The sequence below is a fragment of the Fomitiporia mediterranea genome (genome assembly GCF_000271605.1).
Source record: "Fomitiporia mediterranea MF3/22 unplaced genomic scaffold FOMMEscaffold_8, whole genome shotgun sequence".
In the NCBI taxonomy this organism is placed as follows: domain Eukaryota; kingdom Fungi; phylum Basidiomycota; class Agaricomycetes; order Hymenochaetales; family Hymenochaetaceae; genus Fomitiporia; species Fomitiporia mediterranea.
This window is the reverse complement of record NW_006760393.1, coordinates 538,635-559,330: the sequence shown is the minus strand read 5'-3', so window position 1 is coordinate 559,330 and position 20,696 is coordinate 538,635. Positions and strand designations below refer to the sequence as shown.

At 44.5% G+C, this 20,696-nt stretch overlaps 4 protein-coding genes across 4 annotated transcripts; 1 reads left to right on the top strand and 3 right to left on the bottom strand.

Moving 5' to 3' along the window:
• Positions 1-7,066: 7,066 nt before the first annotated feature.
• On the bottom strand, positions 7,067-8,710 carry FOMMEDRAFT_147562 (uncharacterized protein; the record flags this gene model as incomplete). Its single annotated transcript, XM_007268049.1, has 2 exons — positions 7,067-8,151; positions 8,248-8,710. 2 exons carry the CDS (start codon positions 8,708-8,710, stop codon positions 7,067-7,069), a joined length of 1,548 nt encoding a protein of 515 aa, XP_007268111.1.
• Positions 8,711-10,805: 2,095 nt separating this feature from the next.
• FOMMEDRAFT_89101 (uncharacterized protein) lies at positions 10,806-11,695 on the bottom strand (the record flags this gene model as incomplete). Its single annotated transcript, XM_007268048.1, has 2 exons — positions 10,806-11,476; positions 11,587-11,695. Coding segments are annotated over 2 exons (780 nt in total), but the record flags the coding sequence as incomplete, so codon positions are not given.
• A 4,339-nt stretch (positions 11,696-16,034) lies between these two features.
• On the top strand, positions 16,035-17,266 carry FOMMEDRAFT_110205 (uncharacterized protein). Its single transcript, XM_007268047.1, has 3 exons — positions 16,035-16,402; positions 16,475-16,945; positions 17,029-17,266. Exons 1-3 carry the CDS (start codon positions 16,343-16,345, stop codon positions 17,050-17,052), a joined length of 555 nt encoding a protein of 184 aa, XP_007268109.1. The 5' UTR covers positions 16,035-16,342; the 3' UTR covers positions 17,053-17,266.
• A 96-nt stretch (positions 17,267-17,362) lies between these two features.
• FOMMEDRAFT_169078 (WD40 repeat-like protein) lies at positions 17,363-20,485 on the bottom strand (the record flags this gene model as incomplete). The annotated part of the gene is made up of 14 exons (XM_007268046.1): positions 17,363-17,483; positions 17,559-17,691; positions 17,768-18,154; positions 18,237-18,490; positions 18,576-18,651; positions 18,701-18,798; positions 18,851-18,899; positions 18,954-19,004; positions 19,059-19,115; positions 19,178-19,264; positions 19,331-19,496; positions 19,555-19,902; positions 19,960-20,134; positions 20,196-20,485. 14 exons carry the CDS (start codon positions 20,483-20,485, stop codon positions 17,447-17,449), a joined length of 2,208 nt encoding a protein of 735 aa, XP_007268108.1. The 3' UTR covers positions 17,363-17,446.
• Between the last annotated feature and the right edge of the window lie 211 nt (positions 20,486-20,696).

Below are 20,696 nucleotides of genomic sequence, written 5' to 3'. Positions count from 1 at the left end.
GACAAAGACTACCTCAAACAGCTGAGGAACACATTTGTTCTCTATTGTCAATACACTTGCCATCTGTTGTCAGATCATTTCCCTAATTGTTGTAGATAATAATGTATTTATACAATATTTCAATATAATTATAAACTGTTATTTCAATAACAAATGGATATAAGGAAAATTTTATCTTATACATCTTATATTTATATGTTTTCCTTGTTAAAATAACAAGTATTATAATACTTAGCCATTTTGCAAGGTACACTTTAAGCACTTGTATATCTTAGTAAGTACTACAATTCTTATTATTCTTGACCAGAAAGTCAAGACTTTTTAATAGCTTTCTTAGCTTCTTATTACCTTCCTAAAACCCCTAGGTACACAATAAGCTCTTATACATAATGTAGAAAATATATATAATTTATATACATATAAGCTAATACAAAGTTTGAGATATTTTCCTGATGGACCTCTTAAACTTGACTCTCAGTGAAGACTGTCTTCACCCCCAATATTCAGCTAGTCTGAACCCCAGAAAGCTTTGACATATTCTAGGCCAAACAAAACTGGTTTCTACCTCTCTTTCCAATCTCAATTATGGGACAGGGCATCAACAGTACAACAATGTTAGGACAGAGGGATGTGACATCAGAAGCAGAATGCATGGATGGATTTGGCTGGATGAATAACTCACTAAGGCAGAGCCTGTGCTTGGTCAATAGCTACCTTAAGAGTCTGTACAGTTCCAATAGAGGTGAGAATTTCCTCTTGAGTGTATTACTGTAAGGGACCTTTACTTACATGAACACCTGTATTTGAAGATTTTATTGTAGCTTCAATAAAAGTGTAAGGTGATTATTATGAGTCTGTACAGGCAGATAAAGCAAACAAGTGTTAGTAGTGTGTCCTTTATTAACTTTGTATGTCAGAATGTGTATTTCTTCTTAATAGATAAACATTTATAGCTCCTGGACTGTATACAATTTACTTCAAGCATGTACCATTTGCTAGGATGGTATAGTATTAGTGTTAGCATTGTTTTCTCTGCTCTGTACATATTCTAAATTGTATAACAGATGGATCATCTACAAAACAAACTGTACAAATTTTCCATCTAATATGTGTATCTATAAAAACGATTTTTTCCTGTATTTTTATACTTACTAAAGCTTTATGTTTTAATGAATCCCAACAAATCAGTTTTACAGGTATTATCCACCAAGTGTTCAGATACTGTCAGAGACAGCCATTCCTTATTGGATGACAGTAGATTGTAAGTTCTGTCAAAATATTAATACTAATACCTGTATCACAAGATGATGAGTTTATCACAAGACAATGACTTCATAATGTTTTAGTTAGAATACATACAATATAAGGACAAGAGACACTAAGCAGTCAATCATCACCTTGCCCCTTGTTCTTGTGTGCCTACCCTTTTCACAGGTTACAAGCCTTACACTCCCTACTTACATTAACTTACTAATATAGTTCCCTCTCACACTGACACACACTGTAAGCTAGCCAACATACTTAAGTACTTTGGTCAAAACATTACAATACTTAAGACTGAAGCAAACTACAAGATGTGGTACTACTACATTGTTTCTAGTGTTACAGCTACATGCTTCAAACACTTACTAAAGGATGAACTACAGAACAAAGTTAAGAGGGAGATAGTTAAGGCTATCTATGTGTGTATCATTAATAACACTACTAATACTATATTAGCAAACTATATACACTTTAATACATCTATCCCTCAGCTTATAAAGGCACTTGAAGAATGCTTCAACCCTTAGACAGTATGTAAAAAGGCTATTAACAAATCAGTACTGTTTATTTGTAAAGATCATATTAAACACTTTAGACATACATTAGACAGACTTGAGGAAGCATATACAACCCTATCTACTAACAGTAATCCACTAAGGGACTCTACATATAAAGCAGCAATATTACTTACTACCCCTGAACAATATACACACATAGTAAATATAATAATACAATCTATCAATACCTAAAATGAAGGCAAACCAGTCAAAGAACATAAGAAAGTTGAACCAAAGTAACTAATTCTTGTATTGTAGAATATCTACAACAATTACTGTGCTAAACAAGTACAGGATTCTAATGATTGGACAAAGAATAATGTACACACTAATACAATGTATAAAGTAAATAAGTAGAGGAAATTCAATCTGTCAAACTTGTCTAATTTGTCAAAATCAAAATGTTTCAATTGTAGAAAAGTAGGACATTTCTCTAAGGAATGCTGCAAACCTCCTACTGAAGCTACAAAGCTTACACATGCTAAACATCAGGCTAACATTGTGTATAAAATAAATCAAACTGTAGAAAATACAACAAACATGTTTATTATTGAAAATACAAACAAAAACAATGTTGAATTAAAAGAAGGTAATGTTGAAATGAACAATAATACCTACACTCTTATTCTGAGCAACCAGGACAAACAATTTGAACAATTCAGTTCCTAGGTATGTACTAATGTATTTACAAATACAATCATAACTAACAAGAAATCCTATATACAAATAATGGATTTACTTGATTCTAGTGTATTAATACACACATACTCCTTATCTATTTTGTTTAACAGACATACTCCTTATCTATTTTGTTTAACAGACATACACAACATAACTCCTACAATTGTAACTATTACAAATAGATCAACAATGACTCTTAATTGAGCTGGATCTATGTGTATTGAAATTCTGAAGAATACACAACAAGTAAGTGTTATAACATTACAAAACATTTATTATTATCCACAAATGAACTTTTCCCTCATAAGTCAAGTGTTACTATGTAGGAAAGGCTATTCTTTTGTGTTTACAAACAATACTTGTACTATAACATTACTATGTAACAAATATGTCAGACATGTATAATTAAGAAATAACTTGTATATATTGTACAATAATCACTTGTTAAAAACAATGAACAAACTATCTATTTATAATATACATAAACACCTTAGGCATATAAGTTACAATTATATCAAGCAATTAATAAAAACACAACCAAGTGTTCTAACAACTAAAATAACAAACTATAAAGAAAAGGAATGTATTAAATGTATAAAAGCAAATATTGAATGTACACTAATACCAAAACTACATCAATCTCCTCTTACAAATGCATTTAGAGATCATATTCATATTAATATTATTAGTCCTATTGAACTGTACACATATAAGAACATACACTACTTATTAACAATTGTAGACAATTCTACTTATTAGTACATAATACTCAAATTACAAACAAAAACTAATACATATACACAATATGTACAATGGACAACTAAAATATTTACATAGTACAGAGTAAAAATAAAACTATTACAAAGTAATAACAATACTGTATTCCTTAGTAAAGATTTCTAACAATATTTGGATTCACAAGGAACAAAACAAAGATTAACAGTACATCATACTCTGTAACAGAACAGAATAGTAGAACAAACCCATAAAACTATATTTAGAGGTGTAAGAGCATATCTAACATCTACTAAACTACCATTCACATTATAAGCCAAAGCAGTAATTCATATCACTTATATTCATAATAGAACAATTTGTACTGTATTAAATTATAACACTCTACATTACAAACATTACAGAACCTACAGAACAATTGATAATATACACAAATTTGGTCAATATATTATTATTTGTAATGAAAATCCTACAAAAATACAACAGTAAGGTATAATTACTTGTTAGATAGAATTAGATAACAAAAGTAAAGGCTATAAAACTTGGCACAATAATAAAATTACTATCAAACAAAATATTCCATTTCTCAAAGGTAAACCTTCTCAAATTGAAGAGGAGAAAATAGACAATACAAATAACAATACAAACAAGTATTTAATAATTAAAAATAACAAAACAGACAACAGAATAATAAGAACAGACAACAATAATACAGACAACACTGATCCTAATAAAAAAGGAAAAGCAGAAGAACTAACAGACATAATGGAAGATAAAGTTAAATTAACTGAAAACAAAGTAGAACCTAAATTACATTGATTGGAACAGAAACAGAAACCAACAGAATGTACTATCAAGCTTGAGTAACATATGCAGAATAAACATGTAACAAAACACATGTACACACTTAGTGAAAAGGATGAAGATAATATTACCATTCATTTAACAGAATTCAATACTAAAATAAGTGAAATACAATTGGATCCAACTTTATTTTATAAAGCAATTCAATGTCCAGACTATGATTTATAAATAAAAGCTATGAAAGACAAAATAAAACAATTAGAAAATTATAATACATAGGAAATCACATATTCATACAATAATATTAACATTATCAGAACACAATTTGTCTATAAAATAAAGTAATACACTGACAATAGTATCAAAAAATACAAAGCACAATTAGTAGTTTAAGGAAACTATTAGATTGACAGTCTTAACTATCATATAGACAATTTATTTGCTCCTACTGCTAGACTATCTACAGTACAATTAATATTAGCATAGGTAGTATCTAATAATTATGAAATACATTAGATAGATATTAAATCAGTATATCTATATAGACAATTAATAGAAGACAAAGAAATATATGTTAAACCTCCTCCAGGTAACTTAATAAACAGATTACAGAATGGACAAATATTACAATTACAAAAAGTACTATACAGATTAAAACAAGCTAGTAGAAGATAGTATAAAACACTATCTAATATACTACTTAAGTACAGATTAACAAAATCCAAACATGATAACACTGTATTCTTTACAAAGAAGAAAGAAATAACTGTAACTATATTATTTGTACATGTCAACAATATTACTATCAATACTATTATAATGATAAAACAATCTATTACACATTATTTACAATATACAGACAGTAGAGAATTACATTAGCTACTACTTAGTATAGAGATTCAACACAACAGAGAGTATAGATTCATTAGGATGTGTCAGACACATTATATTAATAGTATAATCTTACAAACAAACAGAGCATACAAACACTCATACAACTGGGTACACAATTAAAAACAGTATTGTAAACTGATACTGATAGAAAACAAATGTCTGAAATACTATACATGAACATGGTTGGTACACTTAGATACATTACAGACTGTACACAGTCAGATATAGCAATTGTAACAAATCAGTTAGTAAAATACCTTAATGACTCTGGTATGGAGCATTATCTGGCACTTAAACACTGTTACATGTACTTAAAAACTACAAACAATGTCTGGCTCCAACTCAGTAACACAAATCAATCAATATTGAATAGATATACAGATACAGACAGTATGATACAAGAAGGGCATTGTGTAATATCAGGATATGCATTTTACTTGAACAATTCATTAGTTTCATGGTTAAGTAAAAGACAAACACTAGTGGCAAATTCAACATGTGAAGCTGAATTAATAGCTCTTACAAGAGGAACACAAGAAGTGATCACACTTACCCATTTAGCTGAAGAGATTCTGTAGGTCTCTGATGCACCAATTAATATTTATTACAATAATAATACTGTTATACAAACAGTTACATTGGACAAACTCAAATACTCAGAACAGACAAAGTATTTAAATCATAAGAAAGATTTTATTAAATACTATATTGAATTAGAGTACATAAATGCAAAATACATACAGACAAATGATCAAAGAGTGGATATATTAACAAAAGCACTATATGTACCACAAGTCAAACATCTTACTAGTTTACTTGAACTAGTAAGAGTTTGAAGGGGAGTATTATGAGATGATGAGTTTATCACAAGACAATGACTTCATAATGTCTTAGTTAGAATACATACAATATAAGGATGAGAGACACTGAGTGGTCAATCATCACCTTGCCCCTTGTTCTTGCATGCCTACCCTTTTCACAACCTGTGTGTCACTGTCAACAAAAAAGCATCATGGTTTAGTGGAATATTCAATACAACAGATGCTGAAAATGCCAAGAATCAAGGTCAGTATTTAACTATTTAAAACATCACAATCTGCATGTCATAACATTCTTTTAACTTACAAATTTTTGCCAGGTCAACCAGACATAATACAGGGCATTCAGAGCCCTCAGTCATCTCAGTTGTTTCAGCCATCCTAATTGTAAAATGCAAAGAAGTCAAGTACAGGAGTGATTGTCAGTACTGTTGTTGGCACTGTAGGTTTCTGTGTCATTGTTGTAGTGTTTTGGTACTTTGTTGTACAGAGGAAGAGACTGTGAGTCACACAAGGAATTCGTCCTACATGTGCAGTACAATCAGAACTGATTCTCAAAGTTGATGCTCCAAATATCACTCAGTCTGCTGCCCCTACTCTATCAACAGGAACAAGACCAACTGAGCAGGAGGAGGAGGATGATGACCAATGTTTGGAGGAAGCACTATTATGTGTTTCTTGTGTCTGCAACACCGTTTCAGCATGCCAGTCATGAATGGCATAACAAAAGTGGTGGTGGGATGCTATTCATTTGTCCTTTGTTTCAGAGCTTATTTTGATTCACATAATACAATTCTTTTGCAAGACAAGCAATAATGATAGTGATTGTGATAAAGATAATTGTAAACGTATAAAGACAAAGATATAGTTAAGTAATAAGAATAGCAGATAGCAAGGTGTGTGAAGTGTCCATGTGTTAAAAAAAAAGAGTAATCGAGTAGGGGGATAGAAAAACTGAAGCGCGTTAGACAGTCCATGTGCTGTGCTGTGCATCAAGAAGAAAAAAAAATGGATACAAAAGTGGAGAAGGGAAAAGGTGGAGATGACATCCATGCGCGCGTCGCAGTCATTCATAATGTGTAGAGTATAGAGTCGTGTAGACGTTCATAACCATAACCAAGAAAAAAAAACGAGAGCAAGAATTTGTATAGATAGATAGAAGGATGGGCCGGGAGGGGGGGAATGATGGATGAATGAATGTGTAAAAAAGACGTCCTTTTCGTATGCGCGTATCCAAGAAAGAAAGAGAAGGAGAAGAGGAAGAGAGCGGAAGTGGTGGAATCACCAGTGGGGTAGGGTGTTCAAACTCACTACTCATATGCCAATCACCTCTGTCTCACTCTCAAAGCTCCCATACCTCTGCGCTCGAATGCGCTGCGAAGACGCACGTGTACCACGGAAGTCCACACTATGCGACGACTCCGAAGCAATGATCACGTCGCTCTCACCGTGCATCTGGCTCGTGTCGTACCCGCTCCTGTCCTTCTCGACGACGCCGTCGATTCGATCGAGTTTCTCCTTCACGCTGTTACTCGACCCGAAGACTCGACTTAGGAAACCACCAGACATGCTTTCCCGTATACGCGGAATAGACGCGATTCCCGCAGCAGGCTGCCAAGACGAGCGTTTCTCAGGGAGCTGAAGTGGAATCGGACGGAGCTGTACACCAGTAGCATTCGCCGAAGTACGAGTGGCAGATACACGATGACCCGCACCAGGTGGAGCACATAACGAGAGACGCGAAGCACCGCGAGAGCCAGGAGTAGGGGACATCGAGTCCAGCTTGGCAGGGATAGTGATCACGTTGTGCTCGTCCTCAAAGTCTTCCGGATCAGAACCCGAGGAACCGTTATCTTCAGTCAACGAACCCACGCTCAGTTCAGACTCAGTGGTCGTGCACCTAGACATGGCACGCAGCGGAGAAGACCCAACAGCAGACAAAGGAGAAGGCAACATTGGAACACGAGAACAACAGCCAGGAATGTCCAAGTATCCAGACGAAGACGAGGATGAGGAAGACGACGAGTGATGGTCGATCTTCAGGCTTGGAGGAATAGCATCATAAGGAGGAGTGGGTGGCATCTGAACGTCGATGAACGAGCGTGACCGACGAGCCTTGATGCGGTTGACAGCCAATTGACGCGTCTCCCTGTCCTGTGCAGGCGAGGACGTACGACGAGGCATGAAAGGTGCCCAGTGCTCAATAGCCTGTTCCTCAGCGAAGCGAAGATCAAAGTCCAGTAAGGAGACAAGCTGCGACTCCATAAGATTGATCTCAGCGTTCTCAAAGATCTCAGCGTATCTTGTCCAATGTTTATTCTTCGGGGACGAGTCATTTAGGTACTTCGCGGCAACGATGAGTGTAGCGAGGAAGACACGGTGTCTAGTGCACGGCATGCCTGAAAGATTTAGTAGCAAAAAAACGGAATAAAAGAAGTTGATTCGTAAGATACAGAAATCAAACAGATAAATTAAAACAAGCGGCATTCACTCACCCTTCGAAAACTTAGGCAGCCGATGACGTAGCCTCTCAAGATAAATAATTGTCGTCAGAAGCGTCGGAGTCTGTACATTGGCAGATTCCACAAGCTGAGTAATGAAATCCTCAAGCGGAGGCAAGAACGGCGTGGATGCTCCCCCAGTACCGCTTCCTTGTTGACTCTGCCCAATCTTATTCTGCTGGAGCTGTATCTGTGCCTGGTACTGCGTCACCTCCGCCTCGCGCTCCGCGAACGTCTTCTTCAAAGGCGTATGGGGAGGAGTCGGGAGTGCTCCTGAGTTCTTGGAAGTGGTAGGGTCCTCGACGACGATCACGCTCATCGTCTTTGCCGCGATATACGAGATCATCTCGCGGCTGACAGGTCGGCGGAGTAGGTCGATCAGCGCGGGGTCATGCATTGATTTGGGAATGAGCGAAGCGCCGCAACGGCGTTCGGAGGTGGACTGAGTGGTTGGCATTGTATCAACACCAGTACCAGTATCGATACCACTATACAATCGTCCCCTGGTACGGAAGTTGTGGTAATGGTGGAGTGAGCGAGAGTGGGAGTTAAAGGTACAGGGACCCCTTTAACCACGAGTGGGTGGTGGCACAATTCTGAACGCGAACGGGTCTCCCGTCGAGGGAGGTCGTCGTAGTATCGTTCCACAGACCCAGTCAGACCGACAAGTAGGCAGGTAGGCAGACTAACAAGCAGCAGCTCGAACCAAAGAGTGAGAAGTCGAGAAATCCAGCCAAGCCAAGCAAGAAGAGAGAGACAGAGTATAGCAAAGTGGGCGTAAGAGGCAAGAGAGGCAAGAGGAAGAGAGGAGGGAAGAGGGAGAGGAAGGAAAAGAGCGAGTGGAAACAACACCAAAGAATACGCCGATCCCCACTTCCCTTTTATACCGAGCAACAAACAAAACGCAGTTTGGACCAGCAAAGCGCGTCGCGTCACTAACAAGCGCAAATAACAACAACCAAAAAGAAATGTCCGCGAGCGACAAACAACAGCGGAGCGCGGAGCTGGCCAGCAGGGAAGTGGAGAACGGTAGAGAGACTCAGAGAGAGAGGGGTCGTAAGAGAGAGGGGGAAGGGAGAAGTCACCGTTACAATGGTGGGCGTCCTTGTCAAAAGGCGTAAAGCAAATATCTCTTCGGCCTCGTCTTATTTTATTCACATCAAGACTTGTCAGCCCAACTAGCCCAGACGCACATCTCTCTGATATTACCTCACATGGACGGATCAGTGAAGTGGCTGACAAGATCACCAGACTGCTTTTTCTGCTCTAGCACTGAATCGCTAAATACGTAGAGCACATCACCCAGACACAAATATCTATCACACTTTACACACAGGAAGGATCAGTGAAGTGGCTGACCGTTCTGCCAGTCAACCTTTTATCCAGTACTAAATCGTAGAGTACATCAAGAGAAAAGAAGAGACTAAAAACAAGTAAACACAGAGAAAAAAAGTAAATGCAGACAGAGACTAATAAGACATTGAAGACGATAGCACAGGACAGACGGACGGACGGAATGTACGGATAGACGGAAGATAAGAACAGAGAGACAAACAGACAGAGAGACAGAGAGACGAGAGATTTAGGGATGGAAGATGGAGGAGAAAAACCCCACGTTATGCAGAAAGCGAGGCAGTACTAATACATATACACTCTAGGTAGGTACTTGCGCGACGAGATGAGATAGCAAGAGGAAAAGCTGAGATACGATGAGACGAGACAAGGAGACAGGAAACACAAACGAAACGCGAGATAGGAATGAAATAAGAACGAAAATACGAGACGTGAGCTTGTGTAAGGATGACGATGCAACAAGAAAAAGAAAAGTAAATCGAAACATTGAGCCAAGAAAATAATTGAGACTGAGATGCGGATTGATGGGTCGAGTTTATGCGTGCAAACAGTGAATGGACGGATGCAATTTTTTTTTTCGTGAGGGATAAGGCATGACAAGGTAGTAGGGTCAATGCCGACCGCTCCTCTTCCTCTGCGCCCTCTTCGCAGGTGGCTGCACCTGTGATTCCACAGTAGCAGTCGTCGGACTCGCAGTCTCCCCCGCCTTCCTCTTCAACGTTGCATGCGCAACCATAGGCGTCGAACTCGTACTCGTCGGCGCCCCAGCACTCAAAGGAGGCGCGTTGGGGGTCTGCGCACTTGCAGGTGTCGAAACCATATGAGGTGAAGATGACATATCAACTCCTTGTGCTTGTGCTTGTCCAGGTCCACCCTGCCCAGGCCGATGTTGTTGTTGTAAGTTAGGATGAGGTTGTAACCCTCCAGGAGGCTTCGTTGTCGCATGTTCCACAGGAGGCGAAGACTGATAAAGCGTCACCGCCGGACTAGTCACCACCCCATTCGTCTGCTGCGAATCCATAAGCTGCCCGGGACTGTTCTGGTTCGGCGGTTGGAAGTTGAACCCTTGCTCTCTTAGCAAATGCGCGAAATTCTTCAACGCTTCTTTAGGCCCAAATCCCGCCTGTAAAGAAAAATCCATCAACCCAGACATCAAACCCACACTCTCAGCCAACTATTCAAACAAAACAAATCACTGATTAGTATACAGACTGTAGGGTAAGGTTAAAGATTCGTAAACTTGCCTCTAAACACCTCATCGTAGCCTGCGGTATCCCAAACGCATTCACAGGCTCGGACGGTATCGTCGCCCTCTCAAAATGCACAACCATATCCCCCCCTCCTCCAGCACCAGCTTTCTCATCCTCAAACGCCGGCGTACCCCCAACCCCACCCTCCGCACCACTCGCACTCGCAATCGTCGAAGTAGAGGACCCAGCAGGACTACTCTCCATCTTCATCATCATCTTCGGCGTCCTCTGCACAGGATCACTCCTCCTCCCATGAATACACTCTACCCGCAAAGCCTTCTCATGCTTCTGCGCATCGAACGAAATCGTGTCGATCTTCAACGTATATGGCATATGGGGCGGTTGTGGTTGTGGTTGTGCACCGTTCGCTCCTGTTGGAGGTGGTGGTATAGCCGGAGGATTCGGAACTATTACGACCGTAGCGTTAAACGGTCCACGTAGCGTCACGATATACCCATTCAAATAGTAAAACGTCCATGACGCAGTTAGACTCTCGACGTACAGAGTATACGCCGTCGGTCCCATTCGTTCCTTTGCACCCTCAAAGTTAAAAGACATCGACGATACACCAGATTGAGCCGTGACGAGGAAGAATCTATGAAGGATCGGCATCGTGATGTCTATTTGCAAAATATGAAATAGAGTGGATCGACAAGATGACGCCGCCGTTCTTCAGTCAGTATTCTGCAGATCGAGGGATCAAAGAAAATAAAAAAATGTTTTTACTCACCGAATGGTTTGGCTTCTGTCTGCGCGTTGTCTTTCCAAAGTGTGAATTTGAATACTGCTTTTGCAGTGAAATACTCCCCAACAAGACTCTCCCAGAAATCTTTTGAAAGCTACAAACAAGCAATATTAGAGTTCAATCACTCAGATCATAACACTGGTAATACTTACTGGTACTTTGGGATGTGATAAACTCTCACTAAAGGAAAGCAATCGGCTAATTGCACTGAACCCTGGATGACTGTAATGTAATGAAATTTTAGTAAAACGGCAAAACGAAGTATCAAAACACGGAAAATAAAAAAACGCACAACGGCCGTTGAAAGTACTGCATTGGCACCATAGGTATAGCAGATGGGGGAGGGTTCGTTCCATCCTGAGTAGGAGGCCGCGGTTGTCCCGGAGGTGCCGCAGCGGTTGGTTGTTGCTGCTGCGGTTGAGTGCCCGCATTCGGCGGTTGTTGTTGCTGGGATGAGGGGGGCTGCTGGGGTTGTGCTTGCTGCCCTGCATTAGGATGACTTCCTCCTGGCATCGGATTGATACCTAACCCAACTCCAGCTCCAGGGCGAGTTAAGGGCGCCATTGGCGGCTGCGCTCGTCCACCAGGCGCACCCGCACCACCAGCATTAGACACATTCGACACATTCGACACATTCGACGGTGCGCCAGGTGTAGACGGTAACTGCGTCGCCTGCGTCCGTGGTGTTCGCGTAGGCGCAGATCCCTGTCCCGGGCCACCCTGACCTTGTTGTGCTTGCCCCTGTCCAGGACCCGCACCAGGAGTCCCTCCAGCTTGTACATGATTCTGCTGACGCGGCGGCGCCTGGACGACCGACGGTGATCGATTGAGCTGACCTTGCGGCAGTCCCTGCGCAAGCGTCGGGGTACCCATTCGACCAAGCGCGTTAGCCTGCGCTAGCGCAGGAGTCGGCTGCCGATGCGTAGCAGGTGAATTCGAACGTTGTCCTGGGTGGACGGAGCTTGGGAATGGCTGATGTGTCGGTTGCCCGTGCGGTTGACCATGTGGATGCGCCTGGCTCGTTGGCGGTCGCTGTTGTGGTGCACCAAGCGGTCCCGTACCCGGCCCCCCGCCCGGTCCTGGCCCAGGACCTTGATGTGATTGGTTAGTTAGCGGCGGCATCACCCCGGCATACTGTCCCATAGTACTTCGTTGTTGCATCTCGAGCTGTTGAGCGGGGGTAGGGAATGGAGGTCTCCCGGCCATCCCCATGCCCGGTGTACCTGCCATACCACCGGCACCAGCAGCAGCACCACCAACAACAACAGGCCCTGGGCCTCCAGCACGACTCCCAGGTCGCCCATTCATCGACACTGGCGAACCCCTAAGAGTGGACATCGGATTCTGCTGTGGAGTCACTCGACCCGGCATCCCGACACCCTGGGCACCATACGGAGGTCCAGGTGGTCCACCTTGCTGCCCAGGCTGAAGTTGCATCGGATGCCCACCAGGCTGGCGCATCTGCCCTCCAAACTGCGGTTGGCTTCCACCTCCAGGGAAGTTGATCATCGGTTGCTGTTGTTCACCAGCGCGTGACTGCGGACGCATCGACGCGGGCACCGACGGGGTCTGAGGTTGCGAGTGTCCGCCCGTCCCCGGGCGTTGAGGCGACGCGGCATTCGGGTGTTGCTGCCCGGGGTGTGCTTGCATCCCACCAGGCATTGCGTTCGCGTTTTGAACGTGGTTCGGGCCTGGCAGACCCGACATCGGTAAGCCCGACGGCTGCTGGGAGTGCTGTCCAAGATGTTGTTGCTGCCCTCCGAGCTGCTGGTGCTGATGCTGCTGTTGATGTTGATGTTGCATCTGTGGGTTTTGCATGGCATGTTGGTGTAAAGGATTCACGAAAGGCGGAGGATTCTGCTGTTGTTGCCCATGCGGGTGTTGCTGAGAGAGGTTCGGGTTCGCATGATTGGGGTGGTTTGGATGGCCAGGATGCATCCCGCCGGGTGCGAGGCCAGGAGCGCCCATAGACTGCGCCGAAGGCGTTCGTTGCATTCCTGGTGCGCCCATGGGATTCGGATTCATTGGGTTAGGTATCGAGCCGGCAGCAGAATTAGCGTTATTCATTCCCGCACTTAGCGGCTGCATTGCGGGGTTAGTGTTGACCATGTTGGGCGTGCGTGGATGTTGGAGACCATGCGGTTGCTGGCCAAGGTGTTGTGGTTGCTGAGCCTGCGGCTGCATATGCCCTTGAGCCTGCTGTACGTGCTGGTCCCTTTGACGTTGATCTTGTATAACAGCAGCCAATTCTGGCGGTACACTGCCGCTTGGGTTACGTTGTCCAGGTGCTAACTGACCTGGCGGAGGCTGAGATCCAGGGGGAAAACGCTGCGCAACAACAGGTATACCCTGTCGTAACGCAGCCATGGAATTAGTCATGCCCATGCCCATGCCTCCGACCCCCATTCCACCGAGCATATTCATGTTCATACCAGCGTTCGCTGTGCCTGGGGCCTGAGGTTGGCCAGGTTGACCAGTTTGGCTGGGTACGCGCCGGATGGCTCCTAGCTGCTGAGCCATCGCACTGGCCGTGTTTCCAGGATGGAAATTCGCGCCAGGCACCCCGCCCATACCAGCAATCCCAAGCCCGCTCATCGTACCCATACCATTAGCAGTTCCTGTGTTCATTAAGTACGCCGGTCGGGGGCTGCCAAAGTTGCCCATGTGGGACGACATACCTGGAAACCCACCAGGTTGCGGTGGCTGTTGTTGTTGTTGTTGTTGTTGTTGTTGTTGCCCTTGCAATCCTTGCTGATGCTGCATCTGCTGCCCTCCATGTTGTTGAGGATTCTGCTGCTGCTGTTGTCGGGCGGCGGCTTGAACAGCGGCAAGACGCTGCTGCTGTTGCTGTTGCTGCACCTCGAGCTGCCGTTGGAGCATTGGATTCTGGCTGTGGGCGGCCATGAACTGAAGTCCGTTCGGCTGCTGCCCGAGTCCCGGCTGCACACCTGCTGCGCCTTGGTTCTGGCCAGGCTGGTTGCCTGTTGGTTGCAAGCCACCCATCGGAGGCGGGTTCGCATGTGGTGGCTGTTGATGGTTCGGAGCCAAGCCCATTGGTGGAGGGCCATGCTGCCCCGGGTGTTGTTGATTATGGTTATGAATCTGTCCGGGACCGCCTCCAGCTCCGGCTCCAGCTCCCCCTGCTCCAACAGCACCCATGCCGCCCATACCACCCATACCCGCCATGTTCCCAAGTCCGCCCATACCACTCATGTTGGCCATTGCTCCCATCGCACCTATTCCATTGATATTACCAAGGTTAGCGCCGGCGGTACCTGGCGCAGTGGGCGGGAAGGGTCCGATTCCGTTGATTAATCGTGGGTTGTTCATCATGTCTGCAGGGGCAGTGTAATTGTTTAGCAGACGGAGGTATCGTCGTTAATAATTTGGTGAGTCAACGTCGCGCGTCACTGGTAAGTAGTGATAATAGTGGGTAGTAATATGTGGTTTGTGTGGTCGCTCTAGCGTGCGAGCGGAGACGATGGACCCACGGATCGTTCTATCTCGAGCAGCCTAGCGTGACAAAGATTGACACGGGCTGCGAGGGCGAGGACGAGAAGCGTTTATCGAGAGACGTTCTGCCCGTCAGGAAGACGATGCCAATTGAGTAGAGAAAGAAATAAAATATATTGATTGTTTCCGACGAGCCTGTGTCAGTCAGTCAGTCAGTCTCAATCTGTGTGATTGCAAAGTGACCGCTGTTGACGCGTAATGGGCCAAGACACGACGCACCAGAGGGGCCAGACGCGGGAAAAGGCGCCGGAAGAGAGGAGAGAGGGGTGTGTCGTTGAGGGGAAAACGGGGACTGTCGAGCGTGCGAGGAAGGAGATGAAGCGTGTTCGGACGCGGCGGGTCCAAATCGAGAGAATCGTGTAAGGGTGCCGGAACAGAACAGCACAAGCCAGAGAGAAGAACACAACAATACAATTCACGGTCGTCGCTCAGCCACTCAAATTATTTAATAATACGTCACGAGACTTACCGCGTGCAGCACTCGACGAACAACGACGAGCGCGGAGAGATAGGTAGGGAGGAAGTGATGAAGGAGAAAATAGGGCGACAGAGGGGGAGGAAAGAAGTTGTTGTGAAGGGATGTACGGGAAGAACTGGTTGACGTTGAAAAGGCAGGGAGAGATGGGATCAGCGCACTGCCCGTGATAGCGCCTGATGTGTTTCGCCTTGCGCCCACTGAGAGCGATGCGGGCGAGAGAGGGATAAAGACCGAGGTCGGGGGCGGGCTACGGGAGCGGCGGGGAGACCGGAGTAGGTATAGAACGGAAGGGTCGACGGTGCGGGATCGAGGCAATTGTCTTTACATCTCTTTGCTCTCACGGCCCATGCACTGGCACTGTGCTCCTCGCCACTTTGCTGTCACTCCTGTACTCGCCACATCGTTGTCCACTATCTCCGTTAATCTCTCTCTGTCCCTGCTCATTATCGCTGACTTTTTGTTCTTGGCTATAACTACCACAACTCCTTGTTATATCGCATTTACCGTATATCCTTCCATTTTGTGCTTTATTTCCTGCAAGTGATGACGTGCCGACCATCGCATCACGGCATCACGGCACTTCACATCACGTGCATCTGATTTTGGCTCCGTCAAATTTTTGACTTGACTTGGACTTGGACTTTGCTTTGCCTTACTTGTGTATGCGTCCGTTCGATCTCTGCTTTTTGGCTCCGTCATTTTCGATATCAAAACTCTGCTTTCAGTTGGTATTCAGCATCCGTGTCCACCATGGTCCGCCAATTCAAACACCACGAACAAAAACTACTCAAAAAAGTCGACTTTCTCAACGTGCGTCTCCTCCCCTAATTAAAACTACCCCACCCTAATTAATAATTAACAAATTAACCCTCCAACGCACAGTGGAAACAAGATGCCAACCTCCGCGAAATCCGCATAATGCGTCGATACCACATCCAAGACAGAGAAGACTACCATAAATACAACAAACTCTGCGGATCCCTCAAATCATACGCACATCGTCTCTCTCTCCTCCCTTCCCCTGATAACTCCTTCCGATCTCGCATGGAATCAGCTCTCTTAGGAAAACTATACGATATCGGCGTACTCAACTCCTCTTCGAAGTTATCTGACGTCGAGAAGAGTCTGACAGTCTCAGCGTTCTGTAGAAGGAGATTACCTGTTGTAATGGTTAGGTTAAGGATGTGTGAGAGTGTTAGTGCCGCTGTGAAGTTTGTCGAACAGGGACATGTAAGAGTTGGTCCTGATACGATTATCGATCCGGCTTTTATTGTGACGAGACATATGGAGGATTTCGTTACGTGGGTTGATACGTCCAAGTTGAAGAGGACTGTTATGCGGTATAATGATGAGGTACGTTTTGTTGTGCGATTGTTGTTTTGGTTGATTTTGCGTGTTGATACTCTCTCTCTCTCACTTTCCACGCCGCCGTTCAGCTCGACGACTTTGACCTTTTATAGTCTTGTCTTGTCTCTACCATCAGTCTTCCAGCACTCCAGCACTTCAGGTCCTTGTCCCCTCACTATCAACAACGATCCAACGATCCAGTTACTCTCGACAGAACACACACACATGTCACTTCACCTTATTCATTTCTATCTCTGCCTGCCCTGATTCTTAGATTAGCTTGCAGGGAATCCACCCCCTTTTTTTCCGGCTCTTTTAACATCTTTCTTCCAGCAAATTTCCTAATACATTCTACAATCTAGTGTTATTACTGTTATTACTGTTATTACTGTTATGTTTCTTATGTTCATTATATCATCATGTATGTGTACTATGTATGCTACATGCATTTATTACTGGTATACAACATATGGTGTGAGAGCAACTGATAGCTAACAATAGTAAATCTTAGTCGTAAATATAGACTTCGCCTCCGCAATCGCCACTGAAAAGAATTTTATAATGATAAAAGTCAGTTTTGACGGTTAATAAGAGGATAAGAGGATAAGAGGATACTTACACAACTAATCTATGCTCATTCTTGGATATATCACCCACGGAAAAGCAAGCAACGTCGTGATCTACTTCAGCGAGGACCATACTTTCATCTGTATGTGCCGGGGGACATTTCATATCCCATAATCTGACACAGCCTGAAGAAAATAGAAAGAAAGTGTAAGTATATCGGGGGATTAGAGAAAGAGGAAGAAAGCAAGACTGGAAACATACCGTCAGTTCCACCGCTAACCAACCCAAGCTGCCCCCTCCCCACCCCCTCAACCCAGTGCAACCCAGTAACACCATGCTCCAACTCCCTCGGTCGTCCGACCATCTTATGACTCAGTACAGCCCACGGCCTTTCTCCAGTGAGGAACCGAACGTCATACACGTGCGTTGCGTTATCTGTCCTTGCGATTGCTAGGAGAATACCGTCTGGGGAGAATGACGAGCAGGTGACTTCGAGGGGGTCTTTTGCGGAGGATAGTTGGGCATGAGGTTTTAAGGGATGGAGGTGGGTGCCTGTGCATCGGGTACCTTGGCCCCGAGCGACGTCGAAGAGGGAGAGGAAGTGGGAGTTGTTGGCGCCGGTCTCTGTGATTAGCGCAAGAACTCGGCCTGTAAATCAGACGAGAAAATTATTGTTCTTTAAGACAACCTCATCCAAGTCGGCGCTTATTGAAACTTGTGTTGGACGTACCTTGCGGATCCAAAGCCATAGCCTCAGCAGAATCGTCAATATCCAACTCATAATCTGCACATTGCAGAGCAACGTTAAACGCAGTATGTTGACAAACGTTCTCCCTCTCGGACTCCGAGGAAGCGAAGAGCATGTCGTTAAGTCCGCTGTTGAATGACGTAGCACCCCAGATGAAGGATCCTGGGCGCGAGTCTCGCCCGTTGACGACTTCGAGTGTAAAGCGGGAGGTGTCGGAGGTGTGGATGTGGATGTTTCTATATGTACATATTGCGGTAAAACGTTATTATCGTTTTTTAGAGTGGAGGAGGAAAGGGGGGGCGGGGGGAGGGAACGGCGTACCCGTCAAAGCAGCTCACGCCGAAGATTGACGAGTTCGGTTTAAACGCGATGTCGTAGGGCGCGTGCGCATATTGGACTAAGGTTCGACTGAGAAGTTGAACGCATGGACACGGAGAGGTGCTTACAAGTATTGAGACACTCAGGTGAGAACTCATCGTCGCATGCTTTGAGGTCGAAGGTTCGTACGACGCAGTCGTTGCCGGAAGATACGAGACAATTCGGCCTAGAGAACTGGCACTCAGTGGAGGAACAACGCAGATGCGAGAATGAAGTACCTGAGAGGATCGAATGCAACGTCGTTGACGGTATAGTATTTAGAGCAGTCTGCGGACAGGGCCGTTAGTGTTTGATTCCGTAATACGTACGGAACATGCTCACTCCATATCCTGTCGGTAGGCCACGTCCTCCTGTGATCATTCAAGACCGCATCTAAAGGGGTTAGCCTTAGCCAGCAAACTAAAAATGTTCCCATATAGCACGCACGCTTTTGACCGCGCCACACAACGAGATTACCATCCCGATTATACGGATCTACTTCAGCTGTAAATCCGGTTCCGCCGTCAACCGCTACAAGGCACAACAATCAGGCACAGGGTACTCACGAGCTCGGGATGTCCTATCCGGATGACCCCCCTTCGTCGGACTTGCAACGGCAATAAACTCATGGGATTGTGCAACTTTGTTGACGGCTATCAGAAGCGGAAGTGTGAATATTCGAAGATTCTATAGTACAAGTGCGGTGAAACTGCACGTACAGCCGGATGTCTTCTTGAATGGAGCTCCGCTGAGGCGCAGGGAAGATACAGTGAGGTGTGAGTTGAAAACATTAATTGATCGCGACGACGTGGCCCTGGATAGAAGACCTCTGCTTTGTCTGAGGTGGCGATAGTCTACGGTTGTGTGTATGTAGGGACTCGTAGCCTATCAGGGCATTAGAAAAGTTGTAATGAAAATGGAATATATTTTAACGTAAACGTACGTATTCAGCCTTAAAGCCATCCCAGAGACGAGATGGCCTTGCTCTCGACTGCTCAGAGCTTGCTGATAGTAACCCAGTTCCAGCTCTTGGTAGGGTTTGACTTTTGACTGACTCCCGTTTACGAGATGATCGGAATGTTATCCTGGGTACCACTTTTACAGGCATCGGAGGAGGTTCTATGTCTATAGTATTCTTATCGTCGCTGTCGTCCACATCCATGCTCCCATCGTCTCCTCTCACCCAGTCCCAATAATCATCCGCCGAAATATATTCATCTTCCTCCTGAAACGACCGATTAGCGGAGATTGATGGAGGAACTGGATCAAGTTCCATTTTCATCGTCTGATCCTGTAAGTTATTTATTTAAAGTTTTATAAATCAGTATGCAAAAGATACAGCACTTACAATGAGAATTGACGGTGATCGTTCGCGTACGTCAGGCGAAACAGATGGCTTTTTAGGTGAAGGGCTGGGTGCAGGTGCAACAAGTCCATAGAGCTGTGGGTTGACTGCCGGGGTTAGAGTTCCAGCTCCTGCGCCTTGCCAGGACAAGTGTTCTTTCTGTAGCTCTCTGTATTGCCTTGGATAGCCAACAGAACGTTGAGCAACAGAAAATATTGAAAATATATCATTCTGCTCACTTTGATGGACCAGCATCTGAACATTCATTCTTTGACGTGGTCGTCCCTAAGTTCAAGAAAGGGGATGACAACGTTTGAAGCTTTCTGTTAACAACAATACTGTCAGTCCCATCGTCACTGCTTTCATCGAGGACGATTGGCAGTTGTGATGAGCCATGCTGTGCCCTGGCTGTCTTTTGGCGCTTTTGCAACCGCCTTGCACGCAACGGTGGGGGATTTGTCACTTCCTCGACACCATCAGAGTCGTCGTCAATATCAATAGGCTCATGTCTCTTCCCTGTTTGCTGCATCCGCCAGTTTGAGGGATTTGATTGAGTTAGGAGAGGACGCGTACGACGTGGCGTAGACCAGAACCAGACGCGTCTTGGAATTAAGGTTACCGTCAAACCTTGTCTACACTTGTCTTCTGAACACGATCACCCTATCAATGTTGAAGCTGCCTTTGGAAGCAAATTTTCAACAATGCCTCTTGGCGGCTCTGCAATAACACGAACCTGATCT